This window comes from Misgurnus anguillicaudatus, chromosome 3 (genome assembly GCF_027580225.2).
Source record: "Misgurnus anguillicaudatus chromosome 3, ASM2758022v2, whole genome shotgun sequence".
NCBI classification, from domain to species: Eukaryota; Metazoa; Chordata; class Actinopteri; order Cypriniformes; family Cobitidae; genus Misgurnus; species Misgurnus anguillicaudatus.
The window spans coordinates 44,162,501-44,181,945 of NC_073339.2; the positions used below are offsets into that span (position 1 = coordinate 44,162,501).

Genomic DNA, 19,445 nt, shown 5'->3' on the forward strand with positions numbered 1-19,445 from the left:
GTGTATAAAGACCTTTTTACAATGAACCGTTAGGTTTTTATTGCATTAGAATGAGACGTTTTTATACGTACACCGAGGGTCCCCTTACATGGAAGTCGCCATTTTGTGCCGCCATGTTTCTACAGAAGCCCTTAACAGACAAACTTTTTTTTACTAAGTTGTCTCCGACGATGACATTTTTCCGGTGGAGGCTATCGTAGCTTCTCTGTGTGTTTCAAAAGCGATTGGTGAGCAGTGCACTGAGCCGTTGGTTGCAATTCGCAACCTCACCACTAGATGCCGCTACAGTTTACACACTGCACCTTTAATTTACAATTTTTTATGCATTTGGCAGACCAAAGACACGTATAGTTTATAACAAGCTACATATTTTATAAGTATGTGTGCTCCCTGGGTTCGAACCCATGACCTCAGCATTGCTAAGGCTTTGCTTTACCAACTGACCTACAGGAAAATGATGGTTTTTCTATACAAGAGAAAATACTAAGGTCAAACTATGTGCATTTTACTTAAAAAAATAAATAAATTAATAAAATGAAAAAAAAAATGCAACATTTGTGAATATGTAGCCTACTTGTGAATATCAAATATACACTTGTAAATAAATTCACAAGCTAGAAATGTCTTCTCGAGTCTAGAATTCAGTTATTTCTCATTCAAATAGGTCAATCATGTTTTTTTGGGACAGCAGTTTTAGTCATGTTTTTAGGGCATTGGAAATATATCAGCAAACCCCGGAGTGTATCAAGATATTGATAGCTCAAAAAAGCTACTTTATCAATCTGGAGCAACATAAAATGAAGCATTTGGGAATTCAAGATTTTAAAAAGTACCCTCAGAAGCCAATTTCCCCCCAAAAAGTAGTTTTAATATCATTGAGAAAGAAATCTTCCTTGATAAAGCCTAAGGCTTTTCGTGGCAACACATTGGGAATTGGGAGACGGCACATTTTAAAGTGAGCGTTCCCAATCTCGGAAGGCCAGAATTTCATGCACTGCTGTCCTCCAAAGGTGTGCGTTTTGAAAAATTTCACTTCAACGTCAGTTTTGGTGTTGTTTATAAAAGCCTCAGGCTCCTGTGGTCTACTCCAGTGATCTGTAAATGTCAGTCTCGTATCGGACAGCCACGCTATTTGTTTCCTGACCGGATTGATGATGGCAACCCTCTCTTTCTCTCGGGAACCCTCCCCGGCTATTTAATATTTCACAGGCACTTATAGCTTATTAGGCAGCACCCCCGAGGACCGAGCGTGCGGCTTTCCATGCAAACTCTCAGCATTATTTAATTTCAATTTTAGTGTCATGGCTGGGCGTTGAACAGTCCTAGGGCACGTCCTGAGGCTGCCAGGCTAAAAGCACAGCGAAATTTAAATAAAGGGCCCATTGTTTTTGATATGTTTGGTTTCGAGAAAAGCCATTTTTATTGTGTGTCTGACCGATGCAGTTTGAAAGCCATTGAGCCTGACAAAAATACTACAAGATGTGTCCATAAGACAAAAGATAGGTGACCAACCGTACCTGTTTTGATGTTTGAAAAGAAAAGTTTTATATTAATGAGTAAGCAAGACACTAAAATGGTAAATACAAAGTTCAGCATACACATAACATAAAAGCATCCCTACCCCTGTTTATCTCTTTCTCTCTGTCTCCAGACAAAGCGCTCTTAGGGTAGCCGGTGACACCTCAGGGAAATGCGCAGGGTTGGAAAAAATGTTTGAAAAACACAGTAGGTGTGAAAAGCAATTAGCAGTAAAGAGGCTGGGGGGAGAGTTGGTGGAAAGCGAGAATGGGAGGAAGACGTGTTCGAACATGATACAGTGACACGGGGTCTTTGCACCCCCATGTCAAAACGCTCTCCCTCATGCACACTTACAAACATACCGCTATCTGGGGAGTTTTTACTGTCGTCTGTATCACCTGAATAACCATTGCATCGTGCGTAATTGGCGTGCATAATCACCGCGGTAAACACTATATGCTTTACATCTATGAAAGAAAGCTATAATACTGTGACAATGAGGAAAACCTTCCTGCTTTGAGTCACAAGTGGTGTGAAATTGATATGAACACTTGAAGCGTCGTTGTCAATAACGCCGAGGTAAATAAGTGATCCGGCCAGTTCCGGCTTTTCCTCTCGAGTGCCTCTCGAAATATTTATCCGAGTCAACTGCAGGCGTCTAGAGACGGTCAATATTCACATTTGACACACTCACTCGTCACTGCTAATCCAGGAGCCAAGAGCCTCTACGAAATCAATTACAGCCTAATTACAGTTTCTTGTATTTGAGGTTAGAAAGAGCGAGAGAAAGAGTTCAAAAGTATAGTGCACATGAGTACTATGTCATTATAAAGTCGTGCATGTTTCAGGTACTCATGACTGGGGGTTTCTGAGTGACAGATCTTGCTTGTTAAATGTAGTTTATGCGTCGGCTGTGTGTAGCTCTGCTGCTTCCTCACATCCATTCCACTTGAGTCATTTAGAGTCTATAATTTAAACTCCATTTCGCGTTTTTATGCTCTATCTGACTTTCATGCCTCGGTTTCCGTAGTGTTGCAGGACGTAGCAACAGTTTTGAGCGGAGAAAGCAATCCTAAAATATTGGTCACATAAAAGTATAGCGCATCTACTAATAATTATACAATGCAAAAATCTGTTTTGTACTGATGCAATATGTTAGAAACGATGCATCGCGATGCAAATGCTAATTTGTGGGTGATTCTCACGAAAACTTGGTTTTAAAAATGTCAAGCATGAAAATGTAAAAATTGCTTACATTTACTTTTTTTCCCACCAGACATTGAAAAACAAAGTCTGGAGTAAATGGGAACATTAATTTAAAAACGTTTACTTATCATTTAACACTTTTTGTAACATAATTTAAAAAATTAGTCCTAAAAAATCTCATTACCGCAACAGTCAGAAAAGATCAACACTGACATATTTTCAAAATGACATGACAAACCTGAAAGAACATAATTTGGAGATTCTGCACATGCATTTAAAATCAAAGTATTATGCTTCTATTAATTAAATTAACATTTAATAAGCATCTGTTGCGGTAATGATAATCAAAATGTCGTGTAAGCATTCTGACAAGACAATATTTCAAATTAACTGTAAATAATGATCTTACCTGGTAGCCATCTTGAAGTAACTGGTCCATGTGCTTGGTCACCCAAAATCAAACTTTATTAAAATTCTGTATGTGTGCTTAAACTGTTCTCAAAAAGTGTTGCGGAGGATGAGAACATCAGGCATGGACACATCATTTTCCTAATTTTTCTTCATTATTATTATACATGAATCTTCAGTAAACACTTTTTCCGTCATCCAAAGTAGTCCAGCAAAACATCCATCCATCTCCTTCCCAATATTTCTGTGTTAATTTGACCAAACTACAACACAACGCATGTCCAAACACAGCCGGACACATTGCGGTAATGAGAATTTCAGCAGAAAATTAGATCAAATTTCCAATTATAAATTCTTATGTTGAAATCACACATTGTGCAAGGTAGAACACAGTATTGTGTTAATTCTGATGCTTTTTAATGTTACTATATTACACATTTTAAAGCTAAAATCATTAGTGCCGTGGTGTTTCAATGGTTTCGTGAGAATCACCCTTGTATCCGGGGCACAATTTGTAAACCGATGCATCACATCGTTAAAGCAACACCAAAGAGTTTTGGCTCTTTGCTCCCCCTACAGGTTAGAAGCGTAATTGTCCATTACCCACTGTCATAAATACTGAGGCATAGCTGGCTCTGATTGGATTGTAGGTCTGCCGTAAAGCAAGTATTTGTAGTATTCACTCGGACTACAGGACCGCTACCCGACAGTTGGAAACTTCTTTAGTGCGGTTTTGGCCGATAGAGGGCTGCAAAGTGAATGTGAAATTGCTGTTCACCCTGTTTAGATTTGGATGAACGACTGAAACTGTTTTGGAAGCGTTATTTTAAGGTAAAAAAAACTCTTTGGTGTTGCTTTAACTTTTTATGCCAATGCACCGTGCAAATTTGGGAGTCTTCCCATCATTAATTCACAACAAAATGTTGCTGCTTTATCATTTGTGCGTTTACTGGCCAAGCTGCTACTTCTTTGGCTTTTGCACTGCTACTGTGGGTTACACACTTAGGTACTGCCAACTAGCGGTCTGCATGTGTAATTGCATGTTGATGCGGACAACGACACAGAAGTACAAAAACCGAAACTACTAGTCGCTCCGGAGTTTAAGTCGCATCAATCAAAAATGCGGCATGAAGACAAAAAACATATATAAGTCACAGTGGACTATACGTCACGTTTTTTTGAAAATTATTTCACAAAATCTAAGTCGAAGAACAGACTTTTAATCTGCAAAGGCAAGTTATTCAACTAAACAATAGGAATAGTAGGTTATGCGTCGGCTGTGTGTAGCTCTGCTGCTTCCTCAAATCCATTCCACTTGACTCATTTAAAGTCCATATAATTTAAACTCCATTTCGCGTTTTTATGTTCTATCTGACGTGTAGCTTATATCGAGGATATGCCATAGGGCCTTCGCACAACTATAATGAGCCCTATAAGGTTAGCAAACAGGCATATACTTAAAAGGAAAAATATGTAATAGAAAAGGGTGTCCATTTAGGGAAGTCGCGCCACTAGGCGGCCATGTTTGCAACACCTCTGGGCAGTTACCGTATTTTCCGGACTATAAGTCACTCTGAAGTATAAGTCGCATCAATCAAAAATGTGTCATGAAGACGAAAAAACATATATAAGTCACAGTGGACTATACATTGCGTTTATTTAGAAAATTATTTCACAAGATCCAAGCCGAAGAACAGACATTTAATCTGGAAAGGAAAGTTATTCAACTGAACAATAGCACACAGAACAGCAGGCCGAGTAGGTGTCCGTACATAAACGTAACACGAACAGTTATTTACACGATTCACAATAGCATGAACATACTTGAAAGGCTGAATAGGCCAAATGAACAGAACAAGCCAATGCACATCAAGTTCGCAGGTTCGTCATTCTACATCACTGAATTCATTGAATTACATAAATACAGTAGCAGCATATAGCGGACCCTCGCGTCTGTAGACGATAATGTTGTCTCTTGGTTCATATATGTCAAAATTAATTCATACTGACTTACAAGTCGCACCTGACTATAAGTCGAATGACCAGCCAAACTATGAAAAAAAGTGCAACTTTTAGTCTGAAAAATACGGTATGTCAGACATGCAAGACTAAAGTCCTATCTACTTGAATGGACAAAACAGATTAAACAATTTAACCAACATATTTCTGACCAGCAAGCTGACATTAACTGTACCATAGCTTTTGTTTCTTAAGCTGAAATTGTGCTAAAAACATCTTTATCAAGTTTATTTTAGGTACCGCGCATTAGGGGTGTACGAAAATATTGTGAGCGTCGTGATTTTTTGTTTGGCAATACTATATTGATTATTGATGTGGTTGTGTTCTCTCAATGACAGGTTTCCTAAAATGATATCCTAATATATTTCTAATATATATATATATATATATATATATATATGCCCGCCGTTAAATCTGGGTTTTGATGCAAAACTGGTTGAACGCCACTGCTGTATATTTCAGATGGTGTGCAATGATACACGTGTGTTTGTGCATGTGTGTTTAGTTGAGACGTCTCAGGTCTAAGTATACACCAGTGTACCTGAAGTCTCCAAATGTGAGGGGGTCCAGAGCAGTAAAGGCTCAGAGACACCTGCCTCTTTATGTCACACTGAGAGGCCGGATGCCGTGTCAGATTTTAACACATTTGCCCCTTGAGTGACGTGGAGCCGGCAGTTATGTGGTTCAAGCACGGATAACTCGGTGCCAACAGGGGGGAAAGGTTGCACAAGGGGGTCTCCGTTCTTTTCAGTTTCGTAAGGAAAGTTTGAACATGTTCATTGACATCGATGTTGTACCCAAAGGCTAAACCCATATATTAAACAATGTTTTATTTCCAATTTTGCAAATGGCCTAAGGCATTGACTCTTAAAGATTACTATAGTTGCTCTATGGTTCTTCAGAGACTACAAAAGTTTTAAAACTAGTAAATCGTTTCTGGGTTCACTGCTAGATTAAAAAGAAATTGCATAAAAAATGTTTAAACAATTCATATTAGTGATTTTTTTCTGTAGTTCAATTGAAAGATCAACATAAAGTTCATGGGTACAAACCAATGAATATGCATACTGAAAAAAAAAACGTATATTAAATCCACTATTAATTGCTTTGGATACAAATATCTGTCAAATGCAAAAATGCAAATGAATAGTTTTATCTATTATTTATCTAATATGATTTCTTTTCATAAAATCAATCATACATCTATTTTATTTTTGCTGATGTTATGCATTGTAGATAGCAATCAACACAACATTATTATTCACTTTACATTGAAACTTACAAAAACAAATGAGTTTTAAGGGTTCATCTGTCAGTGAAAAAGGAAGTCTGGTTATCATGTTTGGTTGGGAATGATGCCGTGTGTTTACGGGGATCTTGTTCATGTGAGGGGGTTAAATAGGGGGATCATTCCTGAAGTGTCAGAGGAGATCTGACTCACGCCTCTCCGTGTCCAGATTTATTATAAGGAAACGTCATGCAGACAGTAGGCAAGATATTTCAGTCTTTCGCCTCATTTAGACATTGTGTTCCGGCAAAGATGGCAACACATTAAGGGATTATTTTGGCTGGACAGGTGGTATTCGTCTGGGCTCCTTGAGTCTGTCTCTGACGTGACATGAGAAATGTGTGTTTGTTGTGATAGGGCAGCAGTCCACCGAGGGTCAAAGGTGACACCAGCCTGAATTCAAACAACTCCTGAGTCCTGTTGGTTTATCTAGCACAGACACATTATATTGCTCAAAAGTTGCTCTGTTATATCTCCAAAGGATTTACAGCTTGCACAGTGTGATATATTTCATGGAATTGTGTACTTACATTATCCCAAATGTTCCCAAGTATTGGCAATTCCAGATAAATTCCTTAGTTAAATTAATGGTTCGTCGCTTGCCTCCCTTGTAATTGTCGATCTTGTAGTGACTTAATATCCGCGCTATCCTCAGTTTCTGGTTGTAGAAACTGTAGGGCGACACGAGTGGACGTAGGCGGCAAGAGTGGACATACGCAGAAGTGGCGGTTATACAACATTTAACACACAGCTGGTGTGTCTTGCATCTAATTCATTACGATATTGCTTTTAAAATATTCATGTGCCGTCAAAAGCTTTAATCAAAAACACTAATCTCCTCCCCCCTCGAAACAATCTCTCTTTATTTCCAGTCACGAAGAACGACGTGAGGGCCGGGTCCAGGAAAAGATCGCAGCCATTAGCAAGTTGCAACATGACCCAACTTTAAACAATCCAATAAGTTTCGATGGACGAAATCAAGTCCCACCCTACCTTTATTTCTTATTTCAAAAGCTGTTTCAATCGGAAATACGCCACGACGTGGAAAATAAACCATCGCTACTTCCATTTCATGCCAACCATAAGCTTCGTCTTTGTTATTGTGAAATAGCAACCTCTAGTGGTGACAATCCTACATATTGTGCCTTTAATGGATATCCTTTATGTTTTTTAGCGAATCAGTGTTGTTTCAGTGTTCTTGTAGCTTGATTGGTAGAGCATTGCACTAGCAGCACAAAAGTTGGTGGTTCCAACTTCGATTTCCAGGGAACAAATGAGGAGCTCAGATGCAAAAGTCTCTAAAAGCCACCTCCGTCAAAAATGAGATAATGCAACCTGATCTCACGAGAATTTGTACGTATTTTACGAGTTGGCTAATTTGTATGAATTTGTTCAAAGTTAATCGTGCAAGATCGTATAATTATCATAAAAATCGTATGAATTAATACCAATTAGCCACCTCCTAAAATACGTAAAAATTGACATGGGATAGTATTGGATAATGATATTAACCGAATTCTCTCACTTATTATACGTTCATCAAATACTTTTGCACATTGATATTTCTTTTGAAACTCTAGTGAAGACGCATAAGAGATAAATCTCCATTTGCTTATTTTTTAACATCAGCGTCGTCTTGGAAAGACGATAAAATTATGAAAATGTTTATTTTGTGATGTTTCTTAGTCTGCAGACCTCTCCCTTATCTTGTTTATAAATGCTTGTTTTTCTTGTTAATGTCCCAGTTTCTCTGTATGAGTTAACGATTGAAGCCTGCTTATGCCATAAATAACCAGTAATCTGAAATGGGCATTTAAACATTGACCTTTTTCTTCTTCTCAGGTATGACTTCATTGAGATCCGAGATGGGAATTCAGAATCTGCAGACCTGCTGGGGAGACACTGCAGTAACATCGCTCCTCCTGCCATCATTTCCTCCGGTCCCGTCATCCACATCAAGTTTGTGTCTGATTACGCGCACCAGGGTGCCGGTTTCTCCCTGAGATATGAGATCTACAAGACCGGTGAGTGACGTCTATCCTGCTTGTTCCCATGTGGTTAGGAAGCGGAACGCTTCGGGAATGCTTTTATCCTGGGAAGAATTCTTCCTTTTATAATTCTTTGCTTGCCAACAACAAACTCAAGCGTTCTAATTCTGTAATTCGTTTTATCAATGCTCAGACTTTTTCACAGTGTGAGCTTAATGTAATAAATATTAATAGACACCTGTCAGGCCACAATATCAGTTGTGTACGTGGTGTCATTGATCTTTTCTAAAAAAAAAAAAAAATTAATGGAGAGTTTTTCTTTGAGAAAGTTTTGGCATGCTTCACAGACTTTGTGGACTTTCTGTCACTGTGTCTCCAGATGTGGAAACAAGCTGCACAGTTTTCTTCAGCGGTTAGCGGTCTGGGTGTTTATGTGTGAAGTGTACAAGCGGTCTCGCCCTTTAATTGATGGCTGATTAGAGGAGGGGTTTTTTGAGAGTCACGGATGACTCAGGTTCTTCATCCTGCTGATTTTCGAAGCGCTCTGTAAATCTCATTTGTGGAGTGACCTTCTTCAACCTCTAACTTGTGGTTCCAGTAGGTCGCGACTTCCCAGTCCCACTGCATGGCCTTCAGACACGCTTTTTAAACTTTCCCTCAAAGTTTCCGAAACACTCCCAGACCAATTAAACATCAAGGGAGAGAAGAAAAGAAAATAAACTGAGTTTAGAGGAAAGGCGGGGAGAGGGGGGCGATGCTTAACTCTTTTCATCTATTCACGAGCATGCCAGGAATGCCCTTTTAATTGGACTGTGATCTCCTGTCCTTGGGGAATAACCAAGTTTGGAGAGAATCAACTTGTAGTTTGTGCCCAGCACGGACTTTATTGTAGTAGCTTTACACCACTTGCCACATGCTAGTAAATGTGCACAGCAATGCTTAAAAAGAATGTTTTTTTTACATTGTTTGAACATGTGAGTTGTGCTAGCTTATTGCTATGTGGTCGCTAACATGCTTAAAGGGGTCATATTATACGATTTTTTTAAGATGTAAAATAAATTTTTGGTGTCTCCAGAGTAGTGCTGCACTATTAATCGCATCGCAATCGCAATCGCGATGCCAGCCTGTGCGATTATATGACAGCAAAATGTTGCAATTATATTAAATAAATAAATGTGTGGACTTGTTAACACAAACTCTGAAAACAAACAAAAAAGGCAGTGCACGTGTGGCATGCACGTGTGTTGTGTGCGTCGTCACTTATACCAGAGCGAAGATGGATGCAGAGGAGGTTGACAGTGATCTGGTAGCTAAAAAAAAACTCTATGTCTGTTTGTATGGCGGTATTTTGGATTTAGGATTACTGACACTGAGCAGTTGCTACATCATGTGGCAATACGAAAACATTTCTAGTTTTACAAATACACATTTTAGCTAAACTGTGTGTGGATTTTCCTTAAAACCCATCAAGTTGACTCATGATACCATTTAGTATAATCGCAGCCGCACATCGCAATATTAGCATCAATAACCGCAATGGGAAAAATTACCCAAATCGTGCAGCCCTACTCCAGAGTACGTATGTGAAGTTTTAGCTCAAAATACCATATAGATAATTTATTATAACATGTTAGATTTGCCACTTTGTAGGTGTGCGTTTTTGTCCTTCAAAATGCAAATGAGCTGATTAAATGCAACACTGATAGTTGTTTGTTGAAATTTAAACTCAATTGTGTTGTCAACTTTTTTTTATTTCGCTATGCACTAAATGGCAGTGCCGTGGTTGGATAGTTCAGATTAAGGGGCGATATAATTGTAATACAACTCGCTATAGGGCTGGGACAACGCGTCAACGTTATCGACGACGTCGACGCAAAAAATACGTTGACGCAAAATATGCGCGGCGATTCATCAGACCCAAAAAGGCGTAGAGTAATAGCAACGCGAGTGGCTTCAGTCCACGCCGGTTTCACACAGCAAGTGTGAGCAGTGCGTGCGGCGCGGGTTTTTTCAGCGCACATGTTAACAAGCATGCACCCCGCCGCATGAGCAGCGCGAGCTCGCGGCTCTGTAGCAACAGTGCTGCAATTGTTTCTGCGTCGGTTCTGCTGCGCTGCTCACACTCAATTAAAGGGAAAGTGCTTTGTTTATGGTTAAAATGCTCGTGGATTGATGCGAAAAAGTGTCATTTTACCATAAAATCATGAATGTGATGCCAAGTGTGTTTTAAACAGTCATGACTTTGAGCAATTTAACAGAAAACAATGAAATATGTCACTGTTGCCAGAAGACTGCCCTTCATTCACTCTCTGTCCAGCAGTAAATCAGTCCTAATCTATCTTAACAAACTTAAGAGAAAGAGATGTAATAATATATGTGCTTCTTAAGCCTATTATTGTGTTTATATCTGTCATTAAATGGACTAGAACAGCACGAAAACAATGTCAATTAAACAAATCAAGTTATAAAAATTACACTGACCATCAAAAGGCACATTGAAGAGGTTTTGCTTATAAATGCATGTAAAATAAAGTAAATTGAACTTGAGATTTTTATACTGTTACTAAACTGCACAGTATGCGCTGCAAACGCTTTATTAAATGCTACCTCTGACTAAGAATGCATTATTTTGCACTTGTATAGTCTTTTTTATTTTGAAATTTTAAGAGCAATAAACATATATTGAAATGTTTACATTCAGATATGTAAATCAACATGTATAAATTGCTATTAGTTAATTAATGGGGAGATAATCGAGAATCGAATTGAAGTCGAATCGGACTGATAAAATGAATCGTTAGATTAATCGATGCATCGGAAAAAATAATCGCTACATTAATCGTTTAAAAAATAATCGTTTATCCCAGCCCTAACTTGCTACCTACCTCACAGGACAGGGGAAATCTGAATGACCAAATTTTTATGCTTGCACATAATGGTTTACCAAAACTAAGTTACTGTTTTTTTTTACGCTTTCTAGTTTAATAGAAGCACCGTGAAGTACACAATTATAACACTTAAACATGAAAAAAGTCAGATTTTCACTCTATGACCAGTGAAAATCTTAAAGTGGTCATATTCTAAGATTTTTTCAAGATGTAAAATAAATCTTTGGTGTCCCCAGAGTGCATATGTAAAGTTTTAGCTCAAAATACCCCACAGATAATTTATTATAACATGTTAAAATTGCCACTTTGTAGCCTTTTGTAGGTGCACATTTTTTCCTTTAAAAAGCAAATAAGCTGATTAAATGCAACACTGATGGTGGCTTGTTGACATTGAAACTTAATTGTGTTGTCAAATTTTTTAAAGTTTTTTTTTGTTGTTGTTGTTGGATAGTTCAGATTAAGGGGTGGTATCATTGTAATAAAACTCACTACCTCCGTCACAGAACAGGCAAAATCTGAATGGCCTAATTTGTTATGCTTGCACATAATGGTTTACCAAAGTTACTGGGTTGTATTTTTCACGTTTGCTAGTTTAATAGGAGCACTGCGAACACAATTACACATAAAAAAGTCAAATTTTCACTCTATGACCACTTTAAGGCTGAAGTATAGTAAATTTTTTACGTGTACTGCCAGATTTATGAAACTCTGCATGCATTTTGTTGCAATGCGCAAGTGGCGAACGTCTGTGTACTTGTACGAGTGAAAATAAACTATGCTTTGCAAGGCTGTGCTTTCGATTGTGTGCATAAGTTTGCGCACACGTAAAAAACAGACTGTACTTTGGGCTTTAGCATATTTCAATTTTGTAGAAAGGGTGTCATGAATGGTTGCCACGGCATTGCCAAGTATACACTTGCTAAAATGTTCTGAGCTGATTTTACCACATTGCTATGGAGTTGCTAAAGTGTTTTGCAACTCTGGATTTTTTTTGTGCAAAATTGCACAAAAAATCCAGTTACTTAGCAGAACCAATGTAGCCTACTCCTCTTTTCAACAAACCACAATTTGCTGTAACACTGATCTCTGTAGCACAAATGTGCAAGACGGTTTAAAAGTTATGGTTTGGTGGTTAATACTGTAACTAGCATCACTAATTAGCACTGAATGTCAGATTAGCAACTGCATAGCATGCACATGCAATGTTCCTGCAGCTTAATTGGTAGAGCATTGCGTTAGCATTGCAAAGTTTGTGGGTTCCCCTTACGAAAATTAACCATGATTTAACTACAGTTACTACAGTTTTACTGCATGGTACACACACATTGACAAAATGTAAAGCTTGAATGCACCGTAATTCGCTTTGGATAAAAGCATCTGTCAAATGCATAAATGTAAGGAAATATCACACTCGTATAGTGTTGTCACGCAACAGCGGCGATTGGCCTGGTAACATAAGCACAGCATCTTCATCGATGCTAATGTGAAAAACAGCAGAGCTATTTTATCTCCAAGTGTTTACCTCACCGCTGTAATTGCTGAAATCATCACTCTTGCCCTCAGGTAGTGTTACCACGGCTACTGTTGCTAACTCTAGTAGCATGACTCACGTGATAACCCCGCAATCTCATTTTAGACGGTAACCAGGGACAGGCAGAGAAGATCATTTAATAAAGATGTGCCGTGCATTTTCTTTATTGGAATCTCATGTGCTTTAATAGCGGATGGTGAATATAGATTTCTGACTGTGCCTGTACAGTATATGTTTCTGTTCGGACGTGCACAGTGGCCATATCAGGTAAAGAGTCTTGATGGATGTGAATTACCGGTAGTATTGATTACATTGAGTTATATTTAGGCTGAGATATGTATTGAAACATGATAAAATGTGTAAAACTGAAATACTTCTTATTATTATATCTAAAAGCATGAACAATTTAGCCATAATATTGAATCAAAATTTTTTACCATAATTTTTATATGGTATTTGAAATAGGTGTGAATGTTTAGATTTATGTATTTTGTAGATACATTCCAAACAGCAGACAACTCTGGGTCGGATTCGCTCCGGATGTGTGCTGAAGTCAGCGGATCCGGCCTAGAGTCGTCTGCTGTCTAGGATTTATCCAAAGTGACTTTTAGTGTAATCATACATTTTCTTAGTACGTGTGCTCCAGCCTGATCTCACGAATTTCCGTGTTATAGATGTGGAATATTTTGCTCATTTATTTGTGTCATTGTCACGGATCTCCGCATTTTTCTGTGTCCATACCACAGACTTTCTTTTTTTTGTCAGTTTCAAGTGTTGGTTACTCAAATGTTTTTCCTATTTTCTTACCATTGTCACTTGGGTTTGGGCTTAGAACGACTTTTTGTTACATAATATGACATCCAAACCCAACTCTAACCCTAACATCAGGCTATAATTGTTTAAAATTCTGGAAAGAAAATTGTATAAACCAATAGTTAAAGTGACATCCAAACCCAAGCGACAATGATTTAAAAATAGGAAAAACAATTGAGCAACCAATACGTGAAACTGACAAGGATAAGAATGTCTGTGGTACGGACACGGAAAAATGCGGAGATCCGTGACAATGACATGAGTAAATGAGCAAAATATTCCACGGAAATTTGTGATATCAGGATGGTGTGCTCACTGGGATTCGAATCCATGACCTTTGCGGTATCAGTTGAGCTACAGGAACACTATAGAGGATATTTACATTTATCCATGTCCCAAACAGCAAACGACTCCGGGCGGGATCCGCCGCAGAAGTCGGCAGCTCCGATGTGGATCCGGCCCGGAGTCATCTGCTGTCTGGGTTGGCAGATGCTTCCCAAACAGCAGACGACTCTCGGTCGGATCCGCTCCGGATCTGTGCCGAAGTCAGCAGCTCTGGCGCTGATACGGTGCAAATCCGGTGCGGATCCGACCCAGAGTCGTCGGCTGTCTGTGTTTTTTTTTTCCGAATTGACTTACAGTGCATTACAATGTATACCTTTTTTCAGTATGTGTGTTTCCTGGGATTCGAACCCATGACCTTTGCAGTATCAGTTGAGCTACAGGAACACTATAGAGGATATTTACATTCATCCATGTCCCAAACAGCAAACTACTCCGGGTCGAATTCGCCGCAGAAGTCGGCAGCTCCGGTGTGGATCCGACCCAGAGTCATCTGCTGTCTGGGTTTGCAGATGCTTCCCAAACAGCAGACGATTCTGGGTCGGAACCGCTCCGGATCTGTGCTGAAGTCAGCAGCTCTGGCGCAAATCCGGTGTGGATCCAGCCCAGAGTCATCTGCTGTCTGTTTTTTTTTCAAATTGACTTACAGTGCATTACAAGGTATACCTTTTTTCAGTATGTGTTCCCTGGGATTCGAACCCATGACCTTTGCGGTATCAGTTGAGCTACAGGAACACTATAGAGGATATTTACATTTATCCATGTCCCAAACAGCAAACTACTCCGGGTCGAATTCGCCGCAGAAGTCGGCAGCTCCGGTGTGGATCCGGATGTCTGGGTTTGCAGATGCTTCCCAAACAGCAGACGATTCTGGGTCGGATCTGCTCCGGATCTGTGCCGAAGTCAGCAGCTCTGGCGCTGATCTGGTGCAAATCCGGCGTGGATCCGGCCCAGAGTAAACTGCTGTCTGGGATTTTTCCAAATTGACTTACGGTGCATTACAAGGTATACCTTTTTTCAGTATGTGTTCCCTGGGTTTCGAACTCATGATCTTTGCGGTATCAGTTGAGCTACAGGAACACTATAGAGGATATTTACCTACATTTATCCATTTTCAAAACAACGAATGACTCCGGGCCGGATCCGCCGCAGAAGTTGGCAGCTCCGGCACGGATGTGGCCCAGCCTCGTCTGCTGTCTGGGTTAGCAGATGCTTTTATCCAAATTGACTTACAGTGCATTACAAGGTATACCTTTTTTATCAGTATGTGTGTTCCCTGAGATCGAACAATGCTTTACCAAATTATTGAGCTTCAGGTCCTTACAATGTTGCAGTTTAGTTTTTATGCTGTTTTTGTACTGCTGATAAAAAATATTGGTAAAATTTACCAGTAAATAATACTATAATTTAAGTTTAATTGTTTTTAATTCAACAGATTTGAATTTCCCGTCATACTCTGTTTATTCAGCTTCTTCAAATAAATCTTCATTTTCTTATACTGGCACTATAAAAGTTTTCTGTTTTTTGTTGTGAAGTGGAAAAACAGTGAACTATAAATCCACATCATATTATAATTATGATTTCCAGACTTATAAGCAGAAACATCTCAGCGGGAATTGATGGCACCATTATACTTTATGTGTAAGCTCTGAATGTTTTCCAGAAAGGTTTTTATGCAAATAAGACAAATGATTGAACATACACTCCTCTTGTGCGCCACAGAATAATGACTGTGTATTTTCTAAATGCCAGGTTTCTGGGCGAAATAGTTTGAAACAAATTTGAAAGAAACTGTTGTTTACACAAAATACTGCAATCGGTGGGATTGTGGGAAGTGTTTAGCCTCAGCGTTTGTGTCTGTTTATGTGGAGAGGCGTCTGTGAGATAATGATCTTTGCTGAACAGTTTAATCAGATGCTTATTCTCCTTATCCATCACTTGAGGCGAGAACAAACCCTTGCACATATTCACAGAGAAACACAAGCTGCTGTATAGATGACCCTGAGCTAACATGCAATCACACTGTTATGTAAAGCATCTTCGTAGATCATTACAGCTGACCTGTAATACTTACATTTTGTGCCCTTTTGCAACTTGACTTGTTTTGCTCAGAGACATGACATTTTCAGTGCTGCTAAATAGTGGCACCTTATGAAAGGAAAGTAAGGTTAGATGTGTTTGGTCTTTTCAACAGCAATGAGATTAGACTGCGAGCGAATGGAGAACTTTGCCAAAGTTTCTTGCATTTCAAAATTGTAACTAAGATCACATGCAGCACAGTAATGAAACTCTAACCCCAATGTCATTTTCCCAAAGCATTTGACAGTAGATTTTGTTGAACCCAAATCAAATGAAGATGTTTTAACCTATAAGACGTCATGGACCCATCACCCGTCTCTGGGTTCTTAAGGAGAACCGAGAAAACCTCCTGGCATTTACCCCCATCGCTGCCCCAAATTAGTCATACCAGATTGTTGCCCCCAATGGCACATGCAACACAACAGACAACAACCCCTCCTGCCCCGTCACATGACTTGGATGCTGTTGCCACGGTTACTGCGGAAGACTTCCTGCTCAGCAGCCTTCAGGCCTTCATCGCTGTTGCCTGCTGAGTGCACTCAAAGGACGACCTATAGGAAGTCATTAGGGTCAGAGATGTCCGTCGCTCTTGGTGATGGTCTCCGCCCCCCACCTGTGGTGGTAAAGAAGTCTGAAGGCCATCATGGACGCCCAAAGGAATTTACGGCCACTTTAACAGTTGCTCAGAAGCAGCCGCTATCTTTCTCTTGTAAAACATGGCATTTTAAAACCTCCATGGATGGATGGATGGATCAATAGATAGATAAATAGATAGGTAGGTAGGTGGGTTGATAGGTAGGTAGGTAGGTCGGTAGATAGAGATTGGCCAGGCCCTGCTTGCTAAACATTTTAACGGACTTCAAGGTGATTTTAAGTGACCGGTGCTAGTGAATAATGTACGAGTGAGCAAAGACTTTGTCATCCAATGAGAGGTCACATAGAGTGAGTTAGACCAGTGACAATACCGGAGGGAGGAAATCCCTCAGATCCTGCGGCCGAATCGCTCGTATGAACTTAAGGGCTCACGACACCCGAGTTTCTGCCCAGCAACTAACCCTTTCATTGCCACGCCTCCTTTATGACCACTGGAGTGGCAGGCGGGTCGCAGACGGCGCAACGCAGCAGGGTGCATGTCCCGGGGTTGAGGAAGAAGCTGTTTTCGGTATGTTCATGAGCATGAACTAATAAGCAGTCACACAAGAGTGCTCACTCATGCATGCATACCCCTCGTGTCTGTCTTTTCGAACACACAATGCACTCATGCAGTCCTAGGGTTTGCACTTACAGGGCAGACGGCCAAGTGAGGTAATAGAAGTGGACTTTTACAGGACGACCCAGTGCTGGAGGAGATAATACTGTGGCGTAGTGCAGGGTTTTCCAAACTGGGGTCGCGGACCCCTGGTGGTTCGTGTGGGAATTGCTGGGGGTGCGTGAGTTGATGTAAAACAATTTATTAATTACAATTAGGGCTGCACAATATATCCCCAAAAAAGTTGTCGTTATAACTGTATGTGCGATATTCATATCGTAGAGAGTTGATAACTTTAAATTTTTTTTACATGTCTATCATTTGTGTGTTGCATGCTTAGGTTGTCCAAAGTAGACCAATCAGAAGGGGCCTTACTAAATACCTGCCAAATAGGTCTTGTACGGTTATACTATTGGCTTGAACCCCGGGGCGCATAGGTGAACCTAGCGGCTCAAAGCAGAAAGTAAATATGGCAGGAGTACACTGCAAAAAATTATTTTCAAGAAAAAAAAATCTTAGTATTTTTGTCTTGTTTTCAGTATATCTAAAAATTCTTAAATTAAGATGTATTTTCTTGATGAGCAAAACGGCCCAAGAAAATAAGTCTAGTTATTAGACAAAAATAGACAATTTAAGTGAATTTGTGTGGGGTGAGAATTAAGTGTTTAAGAAAAAAGAAAACTTATTTTTAGATTTGTTTTCTCACCCCATTGGCAGAAATTTTTGGTTGTTTTAAGCACAAATTCGTTTAAATTGAATAATTTTTGTCTATAAGCTAGACTTATTTTCTTAGGTCATTTTGCTCATCAAGAAAAGGCATCTAATTTAAGAATTTTTAGATATTTTTACTGAAAACAAGCCAAAAATACAAAGAATTCTTTTCTTGAAAATCATTTTTTGCAGTGCAGAGACGAGCCAGGAAAACTACAGGGACACAGCAAAAAATTACTTTCTTACTTAGTATTTTTGTCTTGTTTTCAGTAAAAAAATATCTAAAAATTCTTAAATTAAGATGCTTTTTCTTGATGAGCAAAACAACCCTAGAAACAAGTCGAGTTATTAGACCAAAAATATCAAATTTAAGTGATTTTGTGCATAAAACAAGCAAAAAAATCTGCCAATGGGGTAAGCAAATTTTTCTTGAATTTTTCTTGAATTTAGTGTTTAAGAAAAATGTTCAATTTTTTTAGGGAATGATATACCGCAGGAAATATTTTTATCGCAACATTCAACAGCAGAATCGCAAATTGCATATGGTCATAATAATGTGCAGCACTAATTACAATTTAATCATAAATGCACATCATTAATTTGACAGATATGTTTTATGTAAATAAAATTAAATTACCAAAAATTATCAAATGACGGCCCAATAACATCTAATATAAAATACTTCTGATAAAATGGATGCCAAATAAATGTTTTTGAAGTTAAACATGCAAATGTGCTATTAAATTATTAAAATATTTAATTAAAATCTCAGGGGGTACTTCAACTTAACAAATTAGGTCAAGGGGGTTCGGCTGACAAAAAAAGGGGGAACCTGGTCTTATTTATTCATTATGACTCTCTCTCTCTCTCTCTCTCTCTCTCTCTCTCTCTCTCTCTCTCTGTCAACAATAATCAAGACCACCCAAATTCTCCTATACTGGCCTATTTTACCTTCACTACTTCTTTCATTGTTAATTGAAGCCGGTTGTTTTAAGGCACCACAAATTCCCTTCAGGAAGTCAACCTACGACTGGCTTACGTTTAGTTGTCAGTTTCCAATAAACCTGAATAAAAAAGGTATTTTATCATTTGAAAATCTGCGTACACCGTCATTCTTCCTTGTGCACTTCATCTCGGCAGGCGTTGTGAAGCTGCTTAAGAATATACTCTGGGAATTATCTGCATTTTTTGCCATTCTGTGTCTGATATTGAATGCATTTTCAGCCTCCAAAGTGACACAAACCAAAGCAATGATATTTGCATCACTCTGTGTGTGGGTGAAGAACATTTGAAACGGCTCGTGTATACGTGTATACGTGCATGTGTGTGCGCTAGGCTCATTTTTGCTTCCCCAGTGCCCGCATGTGGCTTCCCGGGGTTTTTGTCTGCATATGTACCCAACACT

At 39.1% G+C, this 19,445-nt stretch overlaps 1 protein-coding gene across 2 annotated transcripts in view; it reads left to right on the plus strand.

The window, feature by feature from the left end:
• Nucleotides 1-19,445, plus strand: part of nrp2a (neuropilin 2a) — a 92,513-nt gene that overhangs the window by 18,075 nt on the left and 54,993 nt on the right. For both annotated transcript variants that reach the window (XM_055206150.2, XM_055206149.2), the window contains exon 3: nucleotides 8,282-8,463. In XM_055206150.2, the coding sequence (XP_055062125.1) occupies nucleotides 8,282-8,463 (182 nt within the window). The remainder of the gene's footprint in view (nucleotides 1-8,281; nucleotides 8,464-19,445) is intronic.